The 12,569-nt window shown below is 46.3% G+C and overlaps 2 protein-coding genes across 2 annotated transcripts in view; both read left to right on the top strand.

Moving 5' to 3' along the window:
- Nucleotides 1–12,569, top strand: part of TSPEAR (thrombospondin type laminin G domain and EAR repeats) — a 108,940-nt gene that overhangs the window by 58,271 nt on the left and 38,100 nt on the right. The gene's annotated exons all lie outside the window — the stretch shown is intronic.
- Nucleotides 6,211–6,975, top strand: LOC128069386 (keratin-associated protein 10-8-like). The gene is made up of 2 exons (XM_052662627.1): nt 6,211–6,485; nt 6,684–6,975. Exons 1-2 carry the CDS (start codon nt 6,211–6,213, stop codon nt 6,973–6,975), a joined length of 567 nt encoding a protein of 188 aa, XP_052518587.1.

The raw sequence follows: 12,569 nt of genomic DNA, 5'->3' as shown, positions 1-12,569 counted from the left end.
TGCCCTGGACATGAGTGTGAGTTCTTCCCTCTGTGTGTGAAGGTCTGGATGGTGAGAGCCACATGCAGTGATGTTGGGAGCCTGTGTGAGTCAGGGTTCTCCAGAGAAAGGACCAATAAGGCATGTGCACATATGCAGAGATTGATGTTGAGAAGCTGGCTCACACCCTTTGGAGGCGGGCAAGATCCAAATCTGCAGAGTGAGCTTCCAGGAAGAGTTGGTGTTGCAGCTACAGATGGCCTGCTGGTAGAATCTCTTTCTCCTTGGGGACCTCAGTCTGGTCTCAAGGTCTCCAGCTGCTTGGATGTGGCCCACCCGCATTTTGTAGGGCAGTCTGTTTTACTCAGAGTCCACTGATTTCACTATTGATCTCACCTAAGAAGCCACTGTGTCATGACATCCAGACATGTTTACCCAGACAACTGGGCACCATGGCCTGGTCAGTTGACACTTGAAACTATCCATCACAGGGACCGACAGCCAAGGGGGATGGGCTATTTGGAAATGGGAGGTGCTCTCAGGAATTCAATTACTAAGGCAGCTATCCCTCTGGGGAAATACGGGGAGGAGGAACATATGCTGGCCCTTTGGGACAGTGCTGGGTAGGCAGACACCTGCGGGGCAGTGTGAAGGGCCTTGACTGGGGGCCTCAGATGTAATTGTACCTATTATAATATGCATGCTTGTGTGCTGAGATGCTTCAAGCGTGTCTGATTCTTTATGACCTTATGGACTGTCACCTGCCTGACTCTTCTGTCCATGAGCTTCTCCAGGCAGGAGTACAAGAGTGGCTTTCTATGCCCTCCTCCACGGGCTCTTCCTGACCCAGGGATCAAATTTGTGTCTGTTGCAGTTCGTGCTGGCAGGCGAATTCTTTACTGTTGAGCCACAGGGGAAGCCCAACTGTTATATAAGCAACATTTAAAAGTGGAAAGAGACAGGTAGAGTTTGTTTAATTACATTTTATTAAACCTAGCATATGCAAAATGTTAAAAGAGATGGGAATACCAGACCACCTTACCTGTCTCCTGAGAAACCTGTATATGGGTCAAGAGGCAATGATTATTACTCGATATATAACAGTGGACTGGTTGCAAATTGGGAAAGGAGTATGAAGGCTGTACATTGTCACCCTACTTATTTAGCTTATATGCAGGGTACATCATATGAAATGCCAGGCAGGATGAAGTACAAGCTGGAATCGAGATGGTTAGGAGAAATATCAACAAGCTCAGTTATGCGGATGATACCACCCTTATCGCAGAAAGAGAAGAGAAACTAAAGAGCCTCTTGATGAGGGTGAAAGAGGAGAGTGAAAAAGCTGATGAAACTCAACATTCAAAAAACTAAGATCATGGCATCTGGTCCCATCATTTCATGGCAAATAGATGGGGAAACAATGGAAACAGTGACAGACTTTATTTCTGGGGGGGCTCCAACATCACTGCAGATGGCTGTGATTTCATGACTACAGCCATGAAATGAAAAGATGCTTGCTCTTTAAAAGAAAAGCTATGACCGACCTAGACAGCATATTAAGAAGCAGAGGCATTACTTCGCCAACAAAGGTCTGTCTAGTCAAAGCTGTAGTTCTTCCAGTAGTCATGTGTGTCTGTGAGAGTTGGACTGTGAAGAAAGCTGAGCACCAAAGAATTGATGCTTTTGAACTGTGGTGTTGGAGAAGACTCTTGAGAATCCCTTGGACAGCGAGGAGATCAAGCCTGAATATTCATTGGAAGGACTGATGCTAAAGCTGAAGCGCCAATACTTTGGCCACCTGATGTGAAGAACTGACTCATTAGACAAGACTCTAATGTTGGGAAAGACTGATGGCAAAAGGAGAAGCGAGCAGCCGAGGGTGAGATGCTTAGATAGCATCATCGACTCAGTGGGTATGAATTTGAGCAAACTCTTTTTACTTCAAGATAGTGGAGGACAGAGCAGCCTGGCGTGCTGCAGTCCACAGGGTTGCAAAGAATTGGACTTAACTTAATGACTGATCAGCAACAATCCAAAAGCTTAGCATTTCAAACCATCTGATATTAATGAAGTATCAGCACCTCACCAGGGTCACTGCCTGGGAAGGACCAGACTTTGTGTGTGCCAACAGAACCCATCGCTCTGGCTGTTTAGACTTTTCTTCCTGTCCTTCTCACCTACACCTGCCCAATTCCCCATGTGCTCCTGTATGTTTCCTCACTTGGCCGTTTGTCTTCTTTCTTTCTGGTTTTTGCTCTTCAGGTTTTTTTAACCTGGACCTGTTTGAAAGTCTTTCTTTCTTTCTTTTATTTTTCTTTCTTTATTTTTTTACTTTACAATGCTGTATTGGTTTTGCCATACATTGACATGAATCCACCAGGGGTGTACATGAGTTCCCAATCCTGAACGCCCCTCCCACACCCCTCCCCATATCATCTCTCTGGGTCATCCCAGTGCACCAGCCCCAAGCATCCTGTATCCTGTATCGAACCTAGACTGGTGATTCATTTCTTACATGATAGTATACATGTTTCAATGCCATTCTCCCAAATCATCCCACCCTCTCCCTCTCCCACAGAGTCCAAAAGTCTGTTCTATACATCTGTGTATCTTTTGCTGTCTCGCATACAGGGTTATCATTACCATCTTTCTAAATTCCATATATATGCATTAGTATACTGTATTGGTGTTTTTCTTTCTGGCTTACTTCACTCTGTATAATCGGCTCCAGTTGCATCCACCTCATTAGAACTGATTCAAATGTATTCTTTTTAATGCCTGAGTAATACTCCATTGTGTATATGTGTTTGGTGGCACAGCTTTCTTATCCATTCGTCTGCTGATGGGCATCTAGGTTGCTGCCATGTTCTGGCTATTATGAACAGTGCTCCGATGAACACTGGGGTACACGTGTCTCTTTCAATTCTGGTTTCCTCGGTGTGTATGCCCAGCAGTGGGATTGCCGGGTCATAAGGCAGGTCTATTTGCAGTTTTTTAAGGAATCGCCACACTTCTCCATAGTGGCTTTACTAGTTTGCATTCCCACCAACAGTGTAAGAGGGTTCCCTTTTCTCCACACCCTCTTCAGCATTTATTTGCTGTAGACTTTTGGATCACAGCCATTCTGACTGGTGTAAAGTGGTACCTCATTGTGGTCTTGATTTGCATTTCTCTGATAATGAGTGATGTTGAGCATCTTTTCATGTGTTTTTTAGCCATCTGTATGTCTTCTTTGGAGAAATGTCTATTTAGTTCTTTGGCTTATTTTTTGATTGGGTCGTTTATTTTTCTGGAATTGAGCTGCAGGAGTTGCTTGTATATTTTTGAGATTAGTTGTTTGTCAGTTGCTTCATTTGCTATTATTTTCTCCCATTCCGAAGGATGTCTTTTCACCTTGCTTATAGTTTCCTTAGTGTGCAGAAGCTTTTAATTTTAATTAGATCCCATTTGTTTATTTTTGCTTTTATTTCCAGTATTCTGGGAGGTGGGTCTTAGAGGATCCTGCTGTGATTTATATCGGAGAGTGTTTTGCCTATGTTCTCCTCGAGGAGTTTTATAGTTTCTTTGATCCATTTTGAGTTTATTTTTGTGTATGGTGTTAGAAAGTCTCCATGAAGTCTTTATTGAATTTGTTACCACACTGCTTCTTTTTTGTGTTTCGGTTTTTCTGGCTGAGGGCTGTGTGGGATCCTGGCTCCCTGACCAGGCACTGAACCCACACCCCATGCACTGGAAGGTGGATCCTTAACCACGGGACCTCCAGGGGACTCCCATCATTTGTCTTGTTTCTTTAAATGTTTCTCCAAGAGGGAAACATGAGTGGAGTGTTTTCCAAGCTCTTGCTTATGTGAAAATACACTGCTGTTCTCTTTACTTGAGAAAGATACAACGGGCTTCCCAGGTGGCACTGCTGGTAAAGACTTGGCCTGCCAATGCAGGAGAAACATGTAATAATTTGAAAATAGGAAAAATCAGCTTTAGTCCCCAGCGTTCCCCTAGAAGCTCTATGTCTTTCCCTATTTGGTGGGAGAGGTCCAGGGTCCACCTGGTAATAGTTCATTTCCAGACCATACTGTTGGCCGTTTCTTCCAGCCTGGAGATGGATTTATGCTTTACCTCTGTTGGGCTTCCCCTGTGGCTCAGCTGGTGAAGAATCTGCCTGCAATGTGGGAGACCTAGGTTCCATTCCGGGGTTGGGACGATCCCCTGGAGAAGGGAAAGGCTACCCATTCCAGTATTCTGGCCTAGAGAGTTCCTTGAACTGTATAATCTATGGGGTCGCAAAAAGTCAGACATGACTGAGCAACTTTCACTACACTCTGTTGGAGTAAGAAGCGGCACCTCCCTCCAGTATTCTTGCCTGGAGAATCCCATGGACAGAGGAACCTGGCAGACTACAGTCCATGGGGTCACAGAGTTAGACACAACGGAGCCCCTGGGCAAGCATGCACACTTTCCCTCTGTGGATTGGAGGAACCAGCAGTGTTTGTGCTGAAAACCACAGGGTTGATTTTCCATGGTGTCAATTTTGCTGTTTCCCACCTCTGTTGTAAATTTTCAGCACAGCTGCCTGGTGGTAAACTTCCTTGGACATGTGCTTCCTTCTGCTTGTAGCCCTGAAGTTGGCCTGGGGGAAGGCCTGGGTAAGAGCCTCGATCCTATATACAGATGGCGGCTTCCAGTCCCAGTCCTGATACTGTGGGCTGTGTGATTGGACATGGTTGCTTAACTTCTCTGTGCCTGGGCTTCCTCACCAATTACGTAACCTTCTTGCTGAGTGGATGTGAAATCAAGTGCCTTGGCAGGTGTAGAGCGTTCAGATCACCACCTGGCCTAGAACAGGTGCTCAGACAGTGTCATCTGACCCCACAGCCATGGTCAGGGCCTCCGTGATGACTGCTGCCCAGACGTCACCATCTTCCCCAGAGTCCACCCTTGCTGACTTTCTGTTCCAGGCTCCCTGGGACCACATCTGCTTGAATCCACAAGGAAAACCAGCTCTTGCCTGAGCTTTACTTTTGGGTGTTTCCTCAGGTCCTCGAGTCTGCGCTGCTCACAGGTGGGCTCTCCAGGAGGAGACCCTCCCTCTCTCTGAGTCTTTCAGGGCATCCCCCTTGAGGAAGGCAAAGCTGGCCTAGGGGCTGTTAGCTTGGCTGAAAAGTGTGGGGTGCACAGGGTGTGCTGTGAGCAGTTGGGTCTGGGTGAAAGGTTGATGAACGTGGGCCCTGACTCAGACACCTGTGAGCGCTGCTCCCTGTAGAGATCGCCTAACAGACTCCACGTACGCCCACGCTCTGTTAATGCTCCTCTCAGGCACACTCGCTGGGCTGCAGGGGACTGGATGTCTCTCTCGCCATGCTTCCTGCTGGCAGAGCAGCTGCTGAGGCGGGAGTTCTAGGACCTTCCACCAGCCCCTGCTGAACATGACCCTCAGCTGGTTCCACGGTCACATCCCCTGGACCAGTTGCATTTTACAGACGTGCACATGTCACTTGACACCTAAGTTTAAAAATGCGTGAAAGTCAAAATAATATTGAAGTACTGTACCTCAAACAGGGGAGAGCTGCGACATCTAAATTCACCAATTTAGACACGATCACCTCTAAACCTCACCCAGCTCTGTTCCTGTTGTTCAGTTGCTCAGTCGTGTCCCACTCTTCAGGACCCCGTGGACTACAGCACAGCAGGCTTCCTGTCCTTCACCATCTCCCAGAGCTTGCACAACCTCTTGTCCATTGAGTCAATGTTACTATCTAACCAACTCGTCCTTTGTGTCCACTTCTCTTCCTGCTTTAATCTTGCACAGCACCAGGGTCTTTTCTAGTGAGTCAGCTCTTTGAATCAGGTGGCCAAAGGATTGGAGCTTCAGCTGCAGCATCAGTCCTTCCAATGAATATTCAGGGTTCATTTCATTTAGGATCTTACCTAGATATTTTCTATATCTTTTCTGGAGCCAAGCAAAGCAGAAATGGGAAAACATCCTGCAACATGGGATATTTACGCTCAAGGGTTTAATGAGTGAAAACAATTGTGGAAACTACGCCAGCACTAATGAGGGGCTCTTGCCGCCAGCTGTCAACCCCAACAAGGAAGAGAGGGCCTGGGAGTCTCCTGTGAGGACAACACAAGCCAGGGGCCAGGTATAAAAGCCCTACATCCCCAAGCACCTCACACACACAGCTCATACACTCACACACACTCAAACCCTCCTCCAGTCCCACCCCCTCCACCATGGCAGCCTCCACCCTGTCCATCTGCTCCAGCGACCTGAGCTATGCCTGTCCAGAGAGCTGCTGCGAGCCCCCATGCTGTGGCCCCAGCTGCTGCGCCCTGGCCCCCCGCCTGACCCTCCTCTGTGCCCCAGTGAGCTGTGAGTCCAGCCCCTGCTGCCAGGCAGCCTGCAGCAGCTCCTGCCCGGCCTTGTGCTGCCAGCAGTCTAGCTGCCAGCCCTCCTGCTGCACCTCCTCCCCCTGCCAGCAGGCCTGCTGTGAGCCCGTCTGCTGCAGGCCCGTCTGCTGCACACCTGTCTGCTGCAGTCCTGTCTGCTGTGAGGCCTCCCCCTGCTCAACCTCCTCATGTTGCCAGCAGTCCAGCTGCCAGCCCTCCTGCTGCACCTCCTCCCCCTGCCAGCAGGCCTGCTGTGAGCCCGTCTGCTGCAGGCCTGTCTGCTGCAGACCCGTCTGCTGTGAGCCCGTCTGCTGCAGGCCTGTCTGCTGCAGGCCTGTTTGCTGCAGGCCCGTCTGCTGCACACCTGTTTGCTGCAGGCCCGTGTGCTGTGAGGCCTCCCCCTGCTCAGCCCCCTCGTCCTGCTGCAGACCCTCTTCCTCTGTGTCCCTCCTCTGCCGCCCCGTGTGCCGCCCCGCCTGCTGCGTGCCCATCTCCTCCTGCCAGCCCAGCTGCTGCCGCCCAGCCTCCTCCGTGTCCCTGCTCTGCAGGCCCGTATGCTTCCGCCCTGCTTGCTGCATCCCAACCTCGGCCCCGGAGCCCTGCTGCTGACCTGGCATGTCATCCCAGAGCCAGCCGAGCTCAGGTTCCACCTGAGACTTGGTCCTCTGTCCTGACCTGGGCTGGGTGGTTGCCCTCACTCAGGACGGGGTCCCTGATGTCTCCACTGTCCTGACCTCTCACTCCTGTCCCAGGAACCCCGACCTCATGGCTCCTTGGGGCTTCTGCCTCCAGGGGCCGTCTCCAGCTGTCTCTGGGTCACCTGCCCTCCTACCCGTCCAGATCCTCTGCCTGGGTCACTTGGCCTCAACTTCCAACCTGTAAGTGCCCCATCAGGCACTGGGATAAATAAACTCACATCATCACCTGATCTGCTCCCTTCATGTGATTCCCTAGTGGGCTGGGTGCAGGGGTGCAAGGAAACACACGAGTTTGACCTGACACTAGTCTCCTCCAGCCGAGAGCATTTCTGTCGGTAAGCGAGTGTGTGACTCACTCAGTCATGAGTGAGACCCCATAGACTGTAGCCCACCAGGTTCTTCTGTCCATGGAATTCTCCAGGCTAGAATACTGGGGTGGGTTGCTCTTCCCTTTTCCAGGGGATCTTCCTGACTCAGGGTTTGAACCGGGATCTCCTACACTGCAGGCAGGTTCTTTACCATTTGAGTCACCGGGGGATCCCCGGCAGTAAGTGACTGAGGCCCCAAAGGGCATGGGCCTGACCCCTCTGGGCAGGGTCGCCAGGTGGGGCTACTGCTTCTCTAGGAAGTCAGTGCCTGCTCAGGCCCTGGCCTGGGGCTGGTTCCCTGCAGACCTGTCATGGTCTAGGGGTTTCTCAGGCTCCCTGGACTGTTCCTGTCCACTTGAAACATAGGGACCAACTGGCCCCTTGAGTCCGCTCCATGTGGTTGGCCTAAGGACCCCATGTAACACAACCTGTATGTGGCTGGGGTCACCCCTTTTGGTCTGCCAGTGGGTCTGCACTTTTAGCAGAAATGTGGTGGGAGGTTGAGATGCTGGACTTGAAGAGGACAGCACAGGGCCACCTGGGAGGGAAAGAAACAGAGTGGGTCTCACAGCTGCCCCGCCCACCCCCTCGAGAATGATTCCAGGACCCAGGCCAGAAACCCAGGTGGAGTGCCATGGATCCCTCAGTATAGAGCTGGTCTGGGAATTGGGGGCAGTGTGGGGCAGCTAGTCTGGGGTCAGGATGCCAGAGAGAAGAGAGCTTTTCTGAGGAACTCCCCTGTCCACGGAGGGTCTCCCTTAAGTGTCCCCTGAGAAATGATAAGCAAACACGTGTGAGGCTGAGCCTGGCAAAACCCATAAAGTTAGTTGGACTGATTTGCAGAGATGAAAGAGCCTTAAAAGGACCTGCCCCCACTGCCGGTTGGAAATATTCATAAGTCTCAGGACATGGGTTTGCTCTTCCCAAGGATGTTGCCTCAACTCTGAGAGAAAATAGTAGGAATGGAAGAGGAGAAATTAGCACAGACCCCACAGATATTAAAAGGGAAATGCAATAAGCAATTAAGGTGATATGGACTCATTCCTTGAAGACATAAATTACCAAAATACACTAAAAAAGAGCAGATCTCCTCAACTGTCCTGTATCAGCTTAACATATCCTGTTTTTTAGGGCCGTTTTAGGTTCACAGCAAAACTGAGTGGGAAGTACAGATCTCCTCTATATCCCCACCCTCACACAGGCACAGCCTACCTACCCCACCATCAGTATCTTGTGGTTTGATTCATTTGTTTCAAATGGGCTACATTCGTCATAATGGATAAACCTACCCTGACATGTTAATATCACCCAAAGTCCATAGTCTACATTAGAGGTCACTCTTGCTGTTGCTAAGTTCTATGTGTTTTGATAAATGGATTATAACACCTGTGGACCATTACGGAATAGTTTCCCTGCTCTAAAAATCCTCTGTGCTCCATCTGTTCATCTCTTCTTCCCTGCTAACCCCTGGCAACCACTGATCTTTTTCCCGACTCCATGGTTGTGTCTTTTCCAGAACGTCGTATCCCTGGAAGCATCAGGAGTGGAAACTTTTCAGATGGGCTTCTTTCACTTAGTAATGTGCACTTACGTTTCCTTCATGTGCCTTCATGCCTGATAGCCTTTTTCTATTTTTGTTATTCAGGTAAAATATTCATAACACAAAGCTGACAACCTTAATCATTTTGGTATTAAGTACATTCATAACCTTGTGTAACCATCACCACTATCCGTACTCGGAACTCTTTATCTTGTAAAACACACTCTATGCACATGAAACAAGAATCTCCATACTTCTTTCCTTTCTCACAGCCCCTGAAAGCATCATTCTACTTTTTGTCTCTAAAGTACTTCGTGTAAGTGAAATCACCAAGTATGTGTCTTTTTGTGACTGGCTTATTTATCTTACCGTAATGTCCTCATGGTTCATCCATAATAGTGCCAGATTTACTTCCTGTTAAAGGGTGAATAATACTCCATCCTATGTGTATATCTCATCTTGCTTATCTTTTCATCCCTCAGTGAACACCTGAATGGCTTCCTCTTTTCAGCTATTGTGAAAAATGCGTCTATGAATGTGGTTTTACAAATATCTCTTTAAGATTCTACTTTCAATTCTTTTCAGCATAGACCCAGTAGAAATACTGGATCAGACAGTAATTCTACTTTTAATTTGTTGAGGAACCATCATACTGATTTCCACATAGCTGTACCGGTTCATGTTCCCACCAACAGTGTACAAGTGTTCCAGTTTCTTCACAGTCTCACCAATATTATGGTGTTTTTTTAAATAAATGGTCATTATACTAAGAGGTGCAAGGTGGTACCTCACTGTAGTTTTTATTTGCATTTCTCTAATGTTAGTTGTATTGAGTATATTTTCATTGCTTATGGGCCATTTGTATACCTTCTTTGGAAAAATGTCTATTCGTGGCCTTTGCTCATTTTTGAGTTAGGTTTTTAGTTGTTGTTTTTGAGTTTCGGGAGTTCTCTATACATTCTGGATATTAATCTCTTATCAGCTATATGATTTTCAAATGTTTCCTCACATTTCTTGGGTTACTTTTGTTCTCTGTTGATACTACATTTTCATGGAAAAATATTCAAAATTTCCGTGAAGTCCAGTTTTTATATTTTCTGATGCTGACTGTGTCATTGGTGTCATATCCAGGAAATGACTACCAAATTCAAGGTTGTGAAGTTTTGTCCTATTTTTCCTTCAAAGAGTTTTATAGTTACAGGTCTTACATTTGGATTGAGGATCCTCTTTGCATTAATTTTGTGTATGATGTTAGGTATGAATCTAACTTCATTGTTATGCATGTGAATATCCAATTTTGCTAGAACCATTTGTTGAAAAGACTGTCTTTTCTCCCATGAATGGACTTAATGACCTTGTCAAAAATAGTTTGACCTAATGTGTGAGGGTTTATTTTGGATCCTGTATTCTCTTCCATTGATCTCTATGTCTGATTCTGTGCCAGTACCACTCTATTTGATTACTGTCGCTTTGTAGTGAACTTTGAAATCAGGAAGTATGATTCCTCTGGCTTTGTTCTTTTTCAGGATTTTTTTTTTTCGGTTATTAAAGGTCTCTTAAGATTCCATATGAATTTTAGAATGAGTTTTGTTATTTCTGTGGAAAATCATCAAGATGTTGATAGCAATTGTATTAAATATATAGTTTGCTTTGGATAGTAATGACATCTTAACAATATTGAAGCTTCCAATCCATAATAATGGGGTGTCTTTCCATTTCCTTATGTCTTCTTTCATTTCTTTCAACAATGATTCATACTTTTCATTGGATAAGTTTTTGACCTCCTTGATTAATTCCTAAGTATTTTACTTTTTTGATGATATTCTAAATGGAATCATTTTTGTAATTTCCTTTTAGGGTTATTTATTATTAGTGTATAGAAATGCAACTAATTTTTTAATATATTGACTTTGTATCCTGCTGTTTTGCTGAATTCACTTATTAGTTGTAATGGTTTTGTGTGTAGCTATGGAATTTTTAGGATTTTGTACATATGAGGATTATGTATATACAACATCTATGAACAGAGATGATTTTACTTCTTCTTTTTCAACTTAAATGCCTTTTATTTTCCTTTTGTCCAGCTGCTCTCCTAGAACTTCCGGGCTGATGAATAGCAGTGGCAAAAGTGGGCAACCCTGCCTTGCTCCTGATCTTAAAAGAAAAGCTCTCAGTCTTTCAGCGTTGAGTGTGATGTTTGCTGTGGGTCTTTCAGATGCGTATTTTTTTTATTATGTTGAGGCAGTTTCCTTCTGCTTTCAGTTTGTTGAGTGTTTTTATCATAAAAGGTGTTGAATTTTGTCAAGTGCTTTTTCTGCATCAATTGAGATGATTATGTATTTCCCCCTCCATTCCATTAATGTGGTGTGTTATAGTCATTGATTTTCATATCACTCCTTCCACCCTTGCATTCTGGCAGGAGATCCCCCTTGGTCGTGGTGTATAATTGTTTTAATTTGCTGCTGAATTCAGTTTGCTATTATTTTGATGAGGATTGTTGTAAAAGACTGAATGCTTTTCCTCTAAGAGCAGGAGCCAGACACAGGTGTCCTCTCTCTACATTCATTCAACATCTTACTTAAGATCACCTCTTGTGCAATGAAATAACAAATACAAGGGTGCATACCGAAGAAATAAAATCATCTCTACTCCCAGAGGGTGTGATTGTCCACATTGAAACCCTTAATAATCTACAAAAAGACTCGTAGAAATACATGAGGGTTTAGCAAGTTGAAGGATGCAAGCCTGGAGTAATAAAAGTTCATTCTATTTCTTGGACTTCCCTGGGAGCTAGGTCGATAAGAATCCACCTGCCGATGCAGGGGACATGGATTCGACCCCCGACTGGGGAAGATTCCACAGGCTGCAGAGCAGCAAAAGCCAGTGCACTGCGACTGCAGCCTGCATGCCGCCGTTACTGAGGCCCACATGCCTAGGGGGCCTCCCAGGCGGCTTAGTCGTAGAGAATCCACCTACCAGCACAGAAGACAAGGCGCTGCAGGTTCGATCCCTGGGTGGGGAAAATCCCCTGGAGGAGGAAATGGCAACCCACTCCAGGATCCTTGCCTGGAAAATCCTATGGACAGTGCAGCCTGTTGGGCCACAGTCCATGGGGGTCACAAAGAGTCAGACACGACTAGCAACTGAGCGTGCATGCATGTACACACTCTAGGACCTGCAAGCTACACCTACTGAGCCTCCCTGCTGCAACCACAGAAGCCTGTACACCAACAGCCCAGACTCCACAACAAGAGAAGCCACCGCAATGAGAAAGCCCAAGTACTGCAACCGAAAAAGCACTCAGACAGGAAAGAAGACCCAGCACAACCAAAAATAATAATAATAATAAATAAACACGGAATTTTAGAAACTACTTATATTTCTATATAATAGCAATAAAATTGAATTAAGGTTTTTGTTTAAAATTATATTAGAATAAAAAATGAAAACAGGTTTAAGTTTTACAGAATATGTACATAATGACATCTATAAAAACACTGATGAAAGGAAAAGAAGACACAGATAAGTGTAGAACTAGACTATGTCTGCATGTTTGAATGTTATTATGATGTCAGTTGCTCCAAACTGGGGCCTCCC

Source organism: Budorcas taxicolor, chromosome 1 (genome assembly GCF_023091745.1).
Source record: "Budorcas taxicolor isolate Tak-1 chromosome 1, Takin1.1, whole genome shotgun sequence".
Lineage (NCBI taxonomy): Eukaryota > Metazoa > Chordata > Mammalia > Artiodactyla > Bovidae > Budorcas > Budorcas taxicolor.
Note: the sequence above shows the minus strand (reverse complement) of the source record. Positions and strands in the feature narration are given on the sequence as shown.

Coding starts and splice junctions, on each gene's coding strand:
- LOC128069386 (XM_052662627.1), top strand. CDS start 6,211: ATGGCAGCCTCCACCCTGTCCATCTGCTCCAGCGACCTGAGCTATGCC. Junction 6,486..6,683: donor TGTGAGCCCGTCTGCTGCAG/GCCCGTCTGCTG, acceptor CGTCTGCTGCAG/GCCTGTCTGCTGCAGGCCTG.